At 40.7% G+C, this 18,104-nt stretch overlaps 1 protein-coding gene across 1 annotated transcript in view; it reads right to left on the reverse strand.

Moving 5' to 3' along the window:
* Positions 1-18,104, reverse strand: part of Graf (GTPase regulator associated with FAK) — a 222,567-nt gene that overhangs the window by 19,433 nt on the left and 185,030 nt on the right. The window contains exons 7-16 of the mRNA XM_080276959.1: positions 10,234-10,303; positions 9,043-9,140; positions 8,483-8,659; positions 6,305-6,410; positions 5,688-5,909; positions 4,955-5,060; positions 4,488-4,647; positions 2,994-3,194; positions 1,779-1,977; positions 434-580 (exon numbers count right to left, since the gene is read on the reverse strand). Coding sequence (XP_080133085.1) covers positions 434-580; positions 1,779-1,977; positions 2,994-3,194; positions 4,488-4,647; positions 4,955-5,060; positions 5,688-5,909; positions 6,305-6,410; positions 8,483-8,659; positions 9,043-9,140; positions 10,234-10,303 — 1,486 coding nt within the window. The remainder of the gene's footprint in view (positions 1-433; positions 581-1,778; positions 1,978-2,993; positions 3,195-4,487; positions 4,648-4,954; positions 5,061-5,687; positions 5,910-6,304; positions 6,411-8,482; positions 8,660-9,042; positions 9,141-10,233; positions 10,304-18,104) is intronic.

An 18,104-nucleotide genomic window follows, 5' to 3' on the forward strand; every position in this document is an offset into this window, starting at 1 on the left:
TTCCACTTCACTGGGCATTATCTCATGTGCTGTGGAGATGAGTCAGTCAATTTTATATCTATCCTCCATCATTTATTCATTTTCTACACCCAGTGCCACAAATGCATCCACACTAGACAACTGAGCCATCTTCACAACAATATGAGATGCTGGCAGGTGAGTTTCAGGTGGAGTGCTATTTAAGGGCCATCCTGTACTGTATGCTATGCCTTAATACCCTCTTGTATGCTATTTATTTATTTTAATACAAACAGTTTGTATCAATAACATACAAAGGATTATTAAGGTGTAACAGACAAAATATAATAAATTGTTTGGGAAGAGGTGTTACAGAAGCTCCAAAGTAAACGAGAATATGACTCAATCTGCAGAGCCACATGCGATGAGCAGGAGAGTAGGTGAGTGGACTAATGCTGCTGCAGGGGTGACGTACCAGACAAAGGGTTGACAAACGATAGCGCGGCACCTGAGCGGCACTGACCATTTGCCGGGGCCGGGGGGCGGGCCGGCCGGGTGTCGTATGTACTACTCAGAGCCACCGCTGTGGAGCTTGACACTAGCGAGCCATACGAGTTGATTCCTGTGAACGTTTCAAGGTTAGTTTGAGGTAATAACACAAATTACCCTTTTAAGTGCACCATGCTATTTATTATATGATGATATCATGGCAGCTGCAGTATCTGTAATGCAAAAAAAACAAACTAAAGATTACAAGCCACAAAGAGAAGGAAGCACAGGCTGAAAGAAGAGATAACCCTTGCCAAAGAAAGATAAAACAGAGCCACAATCAAGCTTTGTTTATTTTGAGAGACCACAGTCTGAGGATGACTACTCCAGAACTGATACACTGTGAGACAGAAAGTATCAATTACTTTTTGTTATATGAAGCTTGACAACACAAAGGATGAAAGTATATGGGTAGATGGGTGCTGCAGGGACATCTTAAAGAATGAGGCAATAGCATGCAGGCAGAGTTCAGTATAACAATGTCCAATGTAAGAGGGGTAGTAAAGAAAGAACACTGCAGCACTATGTTAAAGAGTGAGAGATTAAACAGAGTTGGGAAGTCCTGCTGCTTAGTCATCTAAGAGCATAAGATAGGGTGACAGTCATCTGCTGCATGTAGGTCTGAATCCTGTAGAAGGTGAGTATACTTTTTTTCCCCACTGTGTAATGCTGCAAAGGTAGTAGGCCAGTCAACTGCCCTTAATTGTTGTGAACTATGATAGTATAGTCTCTGGGCCTTTACACCTTAAAATAGCTGTAGAGAACTGGTTTTTTAACTTCCAGCATTATGATACAATCTGATGGCAAAAAGCAAAGGTAAATGTATCAGTAATGATAATAATCATTCCTTTACAGCACTGCCCCTTTTGAGGTGTAGGAACCTGAGGGCTGGCTACCACAATCCAGTACAAATCCAGGAATAAACAAGAGCACTTAGACACTGTATACTTCCACCAGGGTAGCACCATCCTCCCTTTCATGTTTTTCATAACCATGACCTTGATATCTGACTTTTTTTCATTAAAAAAATAAGTCATCTATTCCCCTGATGGTCCTCTATTGTTATTCAAAACATGGTGCAATTACATCCGGCAGTTTTTCCATAATGTTACTAACAGACAAACTGACAGACAGACAGACAGAAAAGGTACATAGACAGACAGACAGATAAACAAAACGACAAACAAACAAGCCAGACAGACAGATGAACAAGCCGAGCCAAAATCAAAGTCTCCTTGACAGGGGTAATAGTAAATTGCTAATTACATTACCTGAGATGAGACTAGACACGGAGGAGTTTGCAGGCCAGTGGTGTGTGGCTGAGGGAGGGGGTGGCATGCTGCTGTATGTCCCTTTGTTGAGATTGGAAAGACCCTCTGAGCGCTGCAGGTGACTCCCCCCTCCCATCCCCCCTGCCGCGCCAAACAGTGGCGTTTGGGGTTCACTCGTGTTGTAGGATGTGACCACCTTCTTGTGAGAGGAATTTACATGTTAGAGGAGGACAATTATACACAGAAAATACTCTAACTAATTACTGTCTCCTAGCTCACCATCTGACTCCCCCTTCCTATCCCTCCTCCCCCAGTGTAGCAAACAGTGGAGTTTGGGATTCACTTGTGTTGTACAATGTGACAGCCCAGTAATAAAAAGAGTCCTGTAAGATGAGGCAATTATTGTGTAATTTGTTTAATTTATAAAGGCTTCAACATGTCCGCATGCATCTGCCTTGGTTATCAAATGGCAGCTCTTCACATTGATTTGTCTCTACCAGCCTTTCTATTCCATAGCTAGAACAAATAAAAGGTGAAGTCTGACCACAGGCCCTGCTCACACAGTCCCAAGCCCAGATAGGAGGAACAGGGACAGCCCCAGCCCCATCCTTGCCCAAAGCTGTGCTGACAGAGCCCACCCTATGCCTCCCCTAATGTCCACCACTATGTAGTGGGGCAAAAGTTTTCTGGCTGCATGAATTTAATGGTGCCAACCCATGTCACAGGAGGGTACAATGTGAGCTGTGTAAAGTGCATGTAGCATAGTGTGCATCGGACAGTTAGAGAAATATGTGTGGGAGAGTATGCTGGCCTACTCTCCATGTTAGTGGCACTCTGAAAATGGTCAACAAAGTGGGATGGTTGGAAATGTCCTAAGTGCTAGCGAAATGGGAGCTCCAGCTCTCTCTATCGCCAGCTTTCCCACCCTTCACAGGGGCACCGCCCTGATTGGCTGCAGCAACAATCTAGAAATATACACTGATCCCATCTTTCTTGAGAGTACTGTCCTGATCAGCTGCAGCTACAGCCTAGAAATATACACTAATTATAATCATCATGATTATCATCATCCTGGCCTTCCTTCTCACCCAAAGACGGATGAGGTGGGATCCAGTAACAGAGAAAGAAAGTGTACATATAAAAGGTAGGAGAACATTCCAGCATTAACAGGAATAAAACAAAAAAGTATCACCCATGCTGCAGGGATTAACTTACCTGCAGAACTGGTGGGTGTTTGGAAGAGCTCGGTTGTGACGTGTGGTTGTGAGAAGAGACAGAGGAGGACGCAGAGGAGAGATTTCTGGGTGCTGATGGGGAAGATGATTTGGGAGGAGTTTGGCGGCTGTGTGATGCAGAGTTATTACCCAATCTGTTCACATCAACAGGAACAGCTGGTTCTGGTTGGCTGTTGAAGATCTGTTATCAAAGCAAACATATTAATTGTTTATAAATTATCTGTCAAGGAATGTCTTGAATGTAGTTTTATTTGCTTACTTAACTTTCAGATCTCATGAGGTTTCAGTGTCTTGTAAAACCATCTGGCATTGGCCAAAGTAAACAGATATGGTATGTTGTCCCCTGAGGCTGAGGGTTAAATCAAGACAGACTTAACCCCCAGACCTCACAACATTTCTTACTACTAGGTAAAACTATCTGCTGTTAGCCAGAGTTATTGCTGTTGTTGCTTAACCCCAGTCTGTCTAGCCAAGCAGACTTGTCAACCATAGGTAGGCAGCTGCTTTTGTGGGGTCATCCTACAGGTACAGCACAGTACATGCACCATGTAGGGAAGCAGCACCCTCTTGTGGTAGACAGTGCCTCACTAGGGTCAGACCATGATCCTTCTCATGGTGGAGTGCAAGGAAATATGAGACAGCTTGGCTCCTGGGTAGATGCTACAGCTGCCTACCCAGGGTGCACAATGCCTCCATGTGTGGGCTCCTCATCAGTGTAAAAAAGACAATTACTCCCATGAAATCTGAGGGGTGAACAGAAGAAACAGAGAAAATTGTACTTACAAAAACTTTGGAGAAATATCTATCAATATATTCACATTTTTCAATGTACTGCTAGGTTTTAGTACATAAAAATTAGCAAAAAGTGTCCAAGAATGAGTAACCAGGAAGTTATTATCCAATGACCAATTAAGAACAGAAGTCCCTCAAGATCAATGATGCACAGATAATAAAAACAAAACTGATATTGAAAAAGTATTTACAAAACAGATCATCATCATCATCAGCATCATCATCATCATCATCTAATCCTGTGCTGCCCAATGAGGAGCATAGGAGCTAGGGGCTAGGCAAGTTGGTCTTGACATTTAAGATGAGTGACCAACCTCACTCATCCCTGAGTGGCATTATGTGAGCAATAAACCCCACCCACCCCTTGGATATAAACCTGCACAGGCTCAATCCGACTGGAGTGCCGTAATTACCCACTAAACCACCAGGTGCCATTATTTGGTTATATGGCTAATGCCCACCACAGTAAATGGTTTCCTGGTGTACAGGAAACCATTTGGTTTGTCACTCAGTGTAGAGTCACCCACGGACAGAAGGGAGAGGAAAGAATGAAGGCAAAAAAGACAGAAGAGGAAGGAAGGAAAGAAGGAAGGAAGAGAGGAAAGGACAGTCACCCGAGAGCAGCACTATATCAAGTGAGTGGATGGTGAGCGCCCCCACCTATCATCTACAAAACACATACCTTGTCAAAATGTTCAATGAGTATCTCAACAACAATGTTGCAGAACTTAATGTCCATGATGGCTGCCACAGTCTCCTCCTCTGCCCTCAATAACGTTGGGCCAAAACACACACCAAGGTTGCTTACCGTCATCTTGTTCTTATCACTTTTCGCTGCAACACTGGAAGACAGAGTGATATACCAATCATTATCACCATCACTGCCCTGACCATTTTTGTGCCCACAGAAAGAGTGAGATATGAAAATATGCACAATCATCATCATCATCATTATCACAAGGTACAAAAATATAGTACATTATGCATTACCATCATCATTATCACAAGGTACAAAAATATAATACATTATTCATTATCATCATCATCATCATCATCATCAATGAGAAATGCTGGGCTTCAAGAAATGAACCATCAGGTCTATTCTTAGAGTCAGATGTATTTTAAAAAAAAGGGGGGGAGGATACTCACTTGACAAGATGCTGTATAAGTGTCTTGAGAACCATGAAGTTTGTCTTTGGAAGCTTGTGGACCAAACTGTGGATATCATTCACACGCTGGAATAACTGGTCTTGCTCTGGTGGAGGGTGGAGAAAAAAAAAAAAAATGTTCATCATTATCATCACCACCACCATCATCATCATTTTTTCCACCTAATGATGTAGTGAGGTAGGATCAACAAACTTGGAAAGAGAAAGTACAAATGTGGTAGAGCTATCAACAGTATGCTCAGTAAAAAAAGTCCACACAGTCATATTCACACCTCCAGAATCTTGGCTCTATCTAACATGCCCAACCATCTGCACCTACAGTGGACTATTTGCATTTTCTTTACAGATGAGATTCATATACACTTACAAGACAGTCAACAAATACATACCAAAAAACTGTCCAACATGTACAGTACTTAGTCAACTTTATCTTTTCACCTCAATGCTCGAGACAGTACATCTTCATATGGTGGCACCAATATAACTAGGCAGTGCATCTGATTATACAAACATCCTTCAACTCCCTCCTTGTTCCCCAAAACAGGAATGGTGGCCTACAGGAGAAAGGCAATTTCAGCCTGCAGTTCACCACACTCATGTCCAGATTAACCCGGAGCCACAACACATAGTTCACAATTCTTCCTCCACCTGTCCTCTCACGGCTAGATACAGTTATAAGAGCATAACTTAAACATGCATCACCATGCACTTACTGGCAGCCTCAATGAAGGCACTATGCAGTCGGTAGGTCATGAGCGGTTCTGGCAGATTGCGGAAATACTGTTTAATGGCTGAGGTGATAGTCTTCACTTCCCACTCAGCTGGGTCATCCAACATAAGTTTGTCTGCTTTCCGCCGGTCAAGTCCCAGCTGAAGCAGTTTCGTCACTTTGCTGGACACACCCACTAGACGGTAGAGTCCCTGGTCCTCTAAGCCTGAGTTTGGGGCACAGAAGTAGTCAGTCATTATTGTCCTTTTCAATCTGGTGACATAGTTTTGACTTTATTTATACCATCTAAAGACAATTTTATTCGGCCAAGGAGAGAAATTTAAACCAGTGATGTAGTTGTCACTTTACTTATGCTGTTAGCCTACCAGGCAATTCAATGTACTTGAAGAGAGGATTTTTGAACTAAAGGATGTCAGAATAAAGCCTTCATTAACTCTTTCATCACTAAGGGACTCCTGAGCTAAAGAAAACTGACTACCCTTAAGTGCCTATGCACCATGTGACAAACCATATACATATGACAAATTCTGAAGTGAAAATGTAATGACAGCCTTAGAATAACAGATCTGCAGAATGCCCAGTTCCTCCTTCTCCCCTTACCTCTACCCTCCAACATGGATATCGCTCTGGCAGTGAACTTTAGCCCATCCTCGTCTAATGATGTCTCTTCCTGGGAACCTGGCCCACTGCTGGGGTTTGCATACATCTGAAATACACAGTATAACTCAGTTTTATGTATGTGCATTTGGGAATGGGTGCACAAGCATGCATGTTATTTTATTATACTATATATATATATATATATATATATACACAGGTAAGCCCTTAATTCACGCGAGGGTTAGGTTCCCAGACCCTTCGCGTATGTGGTAAATTCACGTATATGTTCTGTCCTTGTGTGCACATAATTACGCATGTCTATACGTATATTACATCTGAATAATACTGTTTATGCACTACATACACCTTATAAACTAGCATTAAGTATTAAAAACAACAAAAATGTAACAAATTTAAAACTGAAACCTGACAAGCACAGGCGTAGGTGGAGACACTTCAGCAGTCTGGTGCACTAGCCCTCACTGCCTCCCGTATGCTACATTCTGCCTTCTTTATTGTATGAACAGTTGACTCATTCATCCCAAACATGCGGTTACAAGACAATTCACAGGCGTAGGTGGAGACACTTTAGCAGTCTTACATATATATATATATATATATATATATATATATATATACATATATACATATATATATATATATATATGTAAGTATTTTAAAGAATAATAACTCTACATTGCCTGATAAACCAAATGGTTCACTATTGCTCAGGAAGCCATTTATTTTGCTGGGACGTACCCATATGCCCAAATGATTCTTGATGGTTTATCACTCACATAATGTCACTCAAAGGTACGCAAGGCTGGTCACCCTCACTTTAAATATTGAAACTGAGTGACCTAGCCCAAGGACCCTATGCTCCTGTTGGGGCAGAAAATGAAACTGATGGATAGAGGGATGGCTAACTATTCAATCTTCAATCTTTTTTATTAATGATGGTGATTCTTCTTCCTGGGACAGAAAATAATCAACTCAGGGAATGACTATAAAACTATCTATCTATCTATCCATTGCCAAACGCTATAATCCCGTAAGGGGTGGTCATTTGACTTTGAGTTATTTGTTTTACGGGGAGGGGCACCAACCCTCCACCAACCCACTTGTTGACAAGTAGGGAGCATGTATGGTTGGTTATATGGTTACCAACCAGTGTTGTAAATGGTTTCTTGGCTTACATGAAAACATTTGGCTTGTCACTCGATGTAAAGCCACCTGTAAGGGAAAGAAAAGCAATAAGAAGTGACAGGAAAGATGGGAGAAATAGGAAGAGAGGAGGGCAGGTGCAGAAAAATTGTTTATATATTCAGACAACTAGATTTCTTATTCATATCTGAAATATTTTCTCCATATTTAGAAATTACTGAATTCCATCATAATTCATAGTTTTCAAATATAATTACCCTCTTTATCAAGCCTTCGTGCCCCCCCAGGCAGCCCTAGGGGGGCACACCCCACAGGTTGGAAACCACTGACTTACAAGGTGCAAGAGTATGTCCTCACAAGTTTCCTTTTGACATTTTTCATGCAAATGCACAAGACATAAATGAAAGCTTGTCTACTAAAGTTCCATTGCCAGCTATAAATCTGATTTTTCTGTTTCCCTAAATTTACCATACTTATTATATGGAAAATGTTGAGATTTTAGACCACATCCCTGACTTAACAAGGGGAACTAGTTGTACTGTGCATCACATGGTGGTGTGTTACAGGAAGGGGGGATATTATTAAGGATGGGTGCAAACCTCTGGAGTTCTTTTAAGGAGACCACCCTACACAGACAAGAGTTAGAAATAAATCTCTGATGTAATTTGTGGAGGTAAAAAGGAGAGGGAGAACTTAATATTAGAATGACCACAAAAGCCACTTTGGAATATATGCTAAGTATAAAGAAAGAGAAAGGTAGTAAAGAAGTGATCATCACCATCACCCAAACACCATCACCACCACCTAAACCACACAACCATATTCACCACCCAAAACCCACCACCATCATCTACTCACCACCACCACCCAAACCACCAGTGTCATTACCATCACTGCCACCTATCTATCAAATATTCCATACCTCCCCAATGAAGCTTGTGTTGCAGATTCTTTTCAGTGGAATGCAAACGAATCATCTGAGGAAGAAACAAAAACAAACTAACAAACACTAACCGGTTCCTTGCCATCCATCGCGTCCAGCCAGTGCTTGCGGTCATCCTCCGAGAGAGCCTGAAGAGTGTACTGGACGCCAGGCTTGTCTTGTGCAGTTATGTCAAAACAGAAGCGTTTATCTATGCTGTCAGACATCCGCCGTACACATGACCTCAGTACTATGGTTTCAGTGGAGGTCTGGGGACAATGATCATTAGGTTACTATGATTCACAAAACCAATGCTAAAGGGTAACAAACAAAATACTGTATGACATCTGATATCCTGCTCAATGTAAACATACTGTAATGCACTGTACTCTAACCAAATACTGCATCTTTAATATGACAGAATAACTCACTGAAGTAGGTGTGAATAGGACCAGACAGCAAACTAACATTACACAATGACACAGGTGATTTTCTGCTATCGTGTTTAAGCTTTAATATATTCAAGCATATCAAGCTGATGATAAAAAATGAACACTAAAATAGACTACACAAAAGTTACAAATCTATTCATAGACAGAAAGACTTTTGAGAGCATGCTTTCAGAGATGTAACACAAGAAATTAATACATACAATCTTGTGCTGGATCTGGTTGTATGGTATCATGGTGAAAACTCGGTTGTCCTTCTGGTAGAGACAATAGTGCTTCGTCCATGTTGTGCCAAATGCCTCTGTGGTGAAAAGAAAACATGATCTATGTAAAAAAAAATGGAAGAATTGCATGTATCATCAGCACCATCATCATATTATCATCATGACCTCTTTTTCTGACCAAAAGATGGGGCAAAGTAGGTTCCAGAAAATGAGAAAGTAAACTTAAAGTAAAGATGGGGGCACAGGCCATGAGGTAGTCTGCTGCAGCACTGTACTTATCTGGTAGTAGGTAGTGGCAACCATCATCCACTCACATGATGTAGTGCTGCTTACTTCTTTATCTTTATCATCATTTTACTGTGTCTGCCCTCCTCTCTTCCTACATCTTTCATCCTTCCAGTCACTATTTTTCTTCTTTCTACTTGAGGTGGTTCTACACAAAATAACATGGCTGATGGTTTCCTGCACCCCAGTAAACCATTTACAATGCTGGGTGGTAGAATAACCATATAACGGGGTGACAAGGAGCCTACTATGGTGTCTATGGTAACTCGGTGATGCAAATGCAGCACTCTCCTGAGAACCAAAACTATGCACCTTTCCCTAAGCCCTGCTGTGGTGAGGCACTGATTACCATAAGGAAACATTGATTTGCTGAATGAGACAGCCCTGCCGGGGCTGTTGCTTGCCTGTGGTTGATGGGTTTGCCCAGCCAGACAGACCTGGGTTAACAACAACTGTAATCATCTACTATACATAACTTAGGCCAATGAGTTTATGGTGTGTCAGCTACCCACTATCCTTGGATACAAGGCCACTGCATCAACAAGGTTATTACAGTTACCCTCCCTAAGTGTTACCCTAGGTACCTGTACTAATTTTGCTTGGCTACCAACTCATGAAGGGTGGATAGACACCTGAGTTGAGTAATACCAGCTGCCTACCCCAGGATTCAAACCCTGACATTCTCAAGCTGGCAGCCTCACAGTTAGCCATGCTTACCACTCCATTTCTCCATCTTATCTTTGGTCTCCCCTCCTCATCTCCCCTTCCACCTCAATCACATTTAATCTTCTAGTCAGTCTCTCATTCTCCATCTTCCCCACATGGCCAACAAACCATATCATCTAATAATAAGACAAGGATACATATATTTAAATAGGAACTCACTTTTCTCCATGAGGAAGAGGTAGCCTTGTCTTGTGTACATCCTGTCCATGTTGCCTGGATCCACAGCTTTCTGCGTTAGGCCCAAAAAATTGATGATAAAGAAACAAAACAGATATTTCTGATGAACTATATCTTATAGAATGAAAGACACAAAATGTAACTCCTGAAAGTCAGGTGACTCATTTTAGTTTATTCTTGCTGCCAGTTGGCAATCTTATAAAACTTGAGGCAGGTGTTTGATACTGAAGAAGTTTAATAAGGCTATATATAACCCCTCCAATTCAAAGAGCTATCCTAAGCTGAATCAGATAATCACAAGATGGCAGGAATAAAATAAAAATGACATCCCCAGGCTCACAGGGTTAGAAATTGCTAAAGTCTTGAATTTCTGAATGATGTCTTATATGTACAAAACATTATGAAAAATCACTTGATTAGAAACAAGGCAATCATGAAGCATTATTATATCGTTCATTTAAAATACGATATACAGTATATGTACTGGGCAGTATTTTGATAATTAATGAAAAAAAAATCTTAAGAGTATGGAACAGTAATTTCAGTAAGTTTTCCTGCTGATCCTATGAAAAATATTAATGGGTTAATTGAAGGCTAATACAGTACGCAGACCAAGATGCTTCACTGTTAACTAAAAAATATTAGGATGCACAGTTAGTATCAACACAGAAAAAAATTAAAGACTAGTATTATACAGCTCTTTGTATCATGATGAGTGACTGTAAAACTCAACACAATGATATTTCACTAATTCTGTAACATAATTTGATACAGGCAGTCCTCATTATATGTCAGAAATGTGTTACAAAATATCACAAATTTTTTTGTACAATTAGTACTGTATATGGTCTAACTTTTCTATATAAATAGTACATGAACGAAACCAACACATTAGCTTTAAAAGCAGCAATGTTACTTTGGCCAATTAGTCTAACAGTAGCAATGAAACTTTATGAGGCAAGTTTCCTATAATATAAATTTGAACTTGATGGCAAAGATCATTTAAAAAAGAAAATGATGACTTATAATGAGAACTTAATTTAATTAAACAATATGATGAGTAACAATTAACTTACCCTTCTATCCTATCACATTATAGATCCTAACAGTGGAGAAACATTCAGCACAAGATGAGAAAGTGAGAGACAGAAGTAAAGCCAATGATGAAAAGGTGTAAGAAGTGACCAAGTCCTCACTCATTTCCATATACTGTTGGCTAAGAGTGGCTGAGCAGAAGACGAAGGAAAAGAAAGAGAAGTAAAATAAATGAAGTTCAAGAGTGAGACTTCTACCACAAATATAACCCTAAGTGTTTCCTATATTAGAGAGATAGAGCAGAAGATGAGGATACAGTATTATATTGTTATTTTGCATTTCTGAAGAAAGAATATGGAGAAAGAAGATCTGTAGAGACAGGAAGTAAGAGTAAGCATGGCATGAAAAAAAAATTGGAGATAATTTTGTAACAGCTGTCATTGTGTTGTGTTATATTTATAAGTTGACATTATGAAGAAAGGAAGAAAACCCAGAGGATGGGAAGGAAAACCTTGTATAGCATGGGAAAAAGAATATATAAGGGGGGAAATAATAAAATGAAAGAATACAAATCATGGATAAAGAATTCACATAACAGGTGGAAAGAAGACGAGGATATTAACTCTTTCAGTGTGATAATGTCTTGTCTATTTTATTCTTGGGACTACTAGATGCTACTATTGAGCACTTCTCAAATTGGAGGAGTCAGATATGCCTTATCAAGGTGAATGGATAAGAAAGTCTCTACCAATATCTTTAGTAGAATGACATCTTTTTTACATCTACCTTCACCATTATATAAGTTATTCTTCTTTCTATCTATCTATTGCCAGACGCCTCAATCCCATTTGGGGTGGCCACAAACAAATCGCCTCCAAGTCGCCCTGTCCCCCACCATTTCACTGCCCTGCTCCCAACTCACACCCCCCTCTCTCATATACCTCTCCACTCCATCCCTCCATCTCATCCTCGGCCTCCCCCTCCCTGTTCCCCCCTCCACCTCTCACATACACTCTCTTCGTCAGTCTTTCACCCTCCATCCTCTCCACATGGGCAAACCACCTCAGTGTGTTCCTCATAACGCTTCCTATCACACCCACATCCACACCACAACGCTCCTTTATATCCTCATTCGTCAGCCTGTCTCTCCAAGTGACTCCACAGGCTCCTCTTAAATAACTCATTTCCACTGCTCTCACTCTTGACTTGTGTCCTTCCAACAACATCCAAGCTTCACTTCCATACGTTAGAGTTGGTATCACAATACTGTCATGTAGTAACTTTTTCACTTACATGCTCACTTCCCTGTTTCTTATCACTGCTTTCAAAAAACCAGCAACCTTTCTTCCCTGCTGTACCCTTTCAAGCACTTCACCCTCCAAACCTCCATCCTTACTCATCGCACTACCCAAGTATTTAAATGTACTCACATTTTCCAATTCCTCACCATCCAACCTCACTGTACATTCACTGACTTCACCTCTCTCAAAGACCATTACTTTACTCTTCCCTACATTCACCTTTAGATTCCGTTTCTTACACACTCTCCCAAACTCATCCACCAAGCCTTGCAGCTCCCCTTAGTCTTCACTCAACAACACAGTATCATCTGCACACAACAGTACAGGGAGTTTCCAAACACTATCCTCTCTCACCAGGGCCACTCCAACATCCACTACCCTACCTTGCACCTCTTTTATTACCCCATCCATGTACAGATTGAACAACCATGGAGACATGACACATCCCTGTTTCAAACCAACTTTCAAAGAGAAAAATTCACTTAGTTCACCATCCACACGCACTGCAGCCTTCGCACCATCGTACATACTCTTCACAGCATTCAACAACTTCCCATCTACTCCATATATTCTTAACACTTTCCACAATCCTTGTCTATCCACCCTGTCACATGCTTTCTCCAAATCCATGAAAGCCACATACAACTTCTTTCCCTTCTCTAGAAACTTTTCCACTAAAGATCTAAGAATGAATATCTGATCTACACAACCTCTTCCCTTCCTAAAGCCTCCCTGTTCTTCTCCAACTAATTTCTCTGTTCTTTCTCTAACTCTGTCAATAAGTATCCTACCATACACTTTTCCTATTATACTAAGAAGACAAATGCCCCTATGATTACCACACACTTCTTTTTCCCCTTTTCCTTTGTAAGAGGGAATAATTATACCTGACTTCCAATCCTCTGGGACTCTACCTTCCTCCCAGGCCAATCTGCACATCTCCCACATCCATTCTACTACTATCTCTCCCCCATGCTTCAGCATTTCACAACACACTCCATCAATTCCTGGGGCTTTCCCCGATTTAACTTTCTTCATTGTTTCCACAACTTCTATCCTACTGATTTCTTCCTGTCTTCTCACCTCCCTCCTTCTCCCAGCCATTCCCCAGCCACTTATACTCGCATTACTTCCATCCTCTATGTTCAACAATTCCTTAAAGTGTTCTCTCCATCTGCTCACTTTTTCTTCCTTCTCCACTAGTAATCTACCATTTTTATCTTTCACTCCCCTGCTAACTTCACTTCCACCCTGTCTTACTCTTTTCACCTCATTCCAGAATATTTTCTTACAGTCCCTCCACTTTACACTCAAATTCCTTCCAAATTCCTCATCCACTCTCTTCTTACTCTCTCTTACTAATCTTTTCACATCTCTCTTTCTTTCTACATATAACTTTCTCTTCCGCCTTTCACTTCTTCCACGCCCCTATTTCTCATCCATTCATTGTATGCTTTCTTCTTTTGTGCCACAGCCTGTCTCACCTCTTCAGTCCACCACGCTGTTCCTTGCACCCCCCTCCGTCTTCTCTTCCTTCCACACACCACATCACATGCTGCACATATTTCTTCTGTAAATATCCTACATACACCTTCCACGTCTCCCATCTGCTCCAATTCATATTTGCCCAATCGTTCCTCCACTTCTCTCTTATACTCTGCCTTTTTCTCATCCTCTTGTAACCTTTCCACTCTCCTTGCAACTACTCCTTCCTCTCGTCTTTCCCTTCTTCTATTCCTCCATCTTACTTGAATCCTAATTCTGGCCACCACCAAGCAGTGGTCAGAAAGTCCACTCCCCCAACCTCTATAAGCTCTTGCATCCATTACACATCTTCGCATCCTTTCATCCACACACACATAATCAATCATTGCCTTCCTTTCATTCAGTTCACCACCCACCCTTCTCATCACTCGCCATGTATACTGTGGATCATTATGCCTGAAGAGGGTATTGGCTATCACCAACCCCCTCCTAGCACAGATGTCCACTAATGCACTCCCATTCTCATCTATCTCAGCAGGCACACCCCTCTCACCAACTATTCCATCCACCTTCACATTCCCAACTTTACCATTCATATCACCGATCAAAAACACTCTCTCAAACCTTCCAAACTTTTCCATGCATACTTCTACATTTGTCCAGAACTCTTCTCTCACTCTTCTAGCACGATCTTGCATTGGCGCATACACACACACAATCGCCCACATTTGTATTCCAACTTTCAACTTTACCCACACAATCCTTGACCCAACTGATCCATACTGTCTTATGCTCTTCTTCCATCTTTTACCCACAACTATACATACTCCTTCCTTTGCCCTCTCATTCTCACCTACTCCTGCACATATACCCCATCCATACTCCCATTCTCTCACACTTTCTTCTCTCCATTTTGTTTCAGTTATTCCACATACATCCACTTTCGCATCCTCAAGCACCTGGACAATCTCTCTCTCTTTCACCTCATCATTCGCTCCTCTTACATTCCATGTACCCATTACCAAGTCCTTTGTCCGGTCCTGGGTCGTCATCGTTTGGTCAGTCCTTGTCCGAGGCTTCTTGTTTGTTTTTTTAGTTAGCTGTTTTCCGGGGAGGGGCACTAACCCTCCGCCAACCCTTTTAGTCGCCTTTTACGACAAGCAGGGATACTGGGGGAGTATTCTTGAAAACCCTCCCTACCCCCCTACCCCCTGTACTCTTGCTACTTCCAGGAAAAATCTATTCAGCTCAGGAAAAGCATCCCAAACTGAAAGCATTAATGAGTAACACTGGAAGGATGAGGATGTGAAGAAGTCTGGTAATGATATCACTTGTGGGGAACAAAAGATATCATTACTGAAAATCAAAGATGGAAAATAAACACAAAATGCTAAATCAAATGGAAACTAAAATATAAGGTAAATTAAAAAATAAAGTTAGTTTAATTATGTCATTACTGTAATTAGTAACTACCATATTCAAAATTACGTTTTAGCCGTCAACTCATTTCCTTCCACTTTCTCTTTTTTATTTTATCCAGTCTCAATTATACCTCTCAGCATCTTTCTCTTAGTCATTATTCTATATCTTCTATTATGAACTTCCCTCTCCTTTATTTTATCAGTCTTGTCTATAACTTAAATTACCAACCCCTCTCTCTTCTTTTATTTATTCACCCTTTTCAATCACCATACACCTCTTTTCCCTTGCTTCACTCAGTCTTTTATATACCTATTATTATTAACCTCTCCTCAGTTTATTCAGCATTCTTCTATTACCAACATCATCTTCCATACTCCCTCTACTCTTTTCTATATTACCAACCTCTCCTTCTACCTTATTTCATCAATTTTCTTCTATACCTACTGTACCATTATCAGCCTCTCTTCTTTCTTAATTTATCTAACAGTCTTCCATTAATAGCATCTTCCTCTTTCATATTCTATCCAATATTTTCTATATTATCATCTTCTCTCGATTCCTTAACTTATTATTCTCTTCTATGCCAAAAATTATCGGTCTTTCTCTTTCCTAATTTATCCACCATACTTTCAATGCCCTCACCCCTACCTCCCGATCACCCCACACTGCACATTAGGTCAATTAGCTTTAGGCCCTCCACCCATGTTAATTTGTTAATAAGGCCTTGATGAGCACCAGGGAGACAACCACCACACATGCAATTTGATGGAACTACCAGCATCTACAAGTATTTCCTTTTCAGCCTTATCTGTGCAGTTAGGTGGAGAAGATGTTCAGCTATGGACCAGTTTCACAGTTATAATCTGTATCGATGTCTGCTTTCCCCTCCAGTGTGGGTTTCGCTGCAGCTCCTTTGCTCTGACCCATATTAATACAAGTTTGGGTTTCACAACTCAAGCTAACTGTTCCAAATCATATTTATACCTACTCTCCTCTCAAGTTTGGGTTTCACGGCTGCTGTTATTTGTTTTGACCTGTATCAATACCTATCAGTACTCTCCTTTTAAGTCTAGGTATCATAGTTATTTTTTATACAGCTAGTGGTAAATGTCATCATCATATTACTGGAATTGAGCTGGGATGCTTCCATATCTACAAAAGTATGACTGTGAAACTAATCACTCTGACCTGCATTAGTGCTACCTATGTCAGGGACTGAAGTCAATGGGCTACATGAGAATGCGCTGCAAAACCAGTCCTAAAACTAGAATAAATTAATGCTACAGAAGATCATGGAGAGGTTAGTTACAAATGCTACAACAGTTCTAATCTACATGTCACAATTAAACATGGGTTGAAGGCAGCATTGCCTTTTGTATTTCATTCTTCCAACCACTGTAAAATCTTACTCAGCTTTAGGAAAAACATCTGGGAGTGAGAGGAATTAAATGCTCTACTGTGGTCTGTTTTTCACTCCTTCACCATCAGGTGGTTCTCCTTAGCTGAATAAGATCATTTGATGGTGGACAGACCAAAATATAAAAGGTTTCACCACACTGAACATATTAACTTCATACACAACATCACTGTTTGCCGTGTCTTTCATAAGAACTGTCAGGAAGGATCAAAGCCTATTTGTTAATCACTGTCTACCAAAAACACATACAGTATAATACAGTATGGAAAAAATTAAACTGACATACTGAAAGTGTGTTTATTGGGAAGATCTTTTCAATAAACAGCATTTCAATATGTCATCTATCTGTCTACCTGACCAATTCACGGCACTATGGACTCAAGAACTATAATACAGTATGTCATTACAGCAAGTTGACAGCTGTCTCACAAGAGGGCGAGACAGGGAGCTGGGTGGTGGAACACATGCGCTTTCACCTGAAACATAAGCATGGTAAGGCAGAACCACATAGACCCACAGAGCTTTTTCTATGTATAACAAACCCATGTGAAGAATACAGCAAATCATATACTGTAATAGTGATACACTTGATCCACAATCAAAGCCAGTAATACAAGAATACTGTACAGCCAGTCAAGTGATAATGATATTGTTGATCAACAACAATACAGTACCTAATATCATGAATTACACACACCATACAGGGTGGTCCATATACTGTGCACCATCTTATCATTCAATTGTAAAATTTTCATGAGTTGCAGAGACAGCTCAGTCAGCATTATCAGCATTTACCAGACACAATTTTCTCTTTTCCATAACTCTTTTCATGCTTTATATGTGTCTCTCATCACATTAGTAAGCATGGATAACCCACTGGAGAGGGACACCTTCATGCAGTAGCAGTGATAATAACCAAGTGGCTCTGTTGCCTGGTTGTACAGGAGTCACTCAAGTTCCTTCCTATCCCTTGAAAGGAGAATGGTGGACTGCAGGAGAAGAACAACTTCCTCCTGTAATCCCCTGGATTCATGTTCAGATGAAATGGAGACAGCAACAAAAAATAACACTGCATCATTTGTTACCATCCATAATCCTTCCATTCTTTACCATGTTTGCTTTATGGTATCTGAGTTAATTCAACACATATGGATAACAAATTCCTGCTCCCACAGCCACATCAGCAGATTGTG

Source organism: Coenobita brevimanus, chromosome 67 (assembly GCF_032717465.1).
Source record: "Coenobita brevimanus isolate Jiangsu-jjx chromosome 67, ASM3271746v2, whole genome shotgun sequence".
NCBI classification, from domain to species: domain Eukaryota; kingdom Metazoa; phylum Arthropoda; class Malacostraca; order Decapoda; family Coenobitidae; genus Coenobita; species Coenobita brevimanus.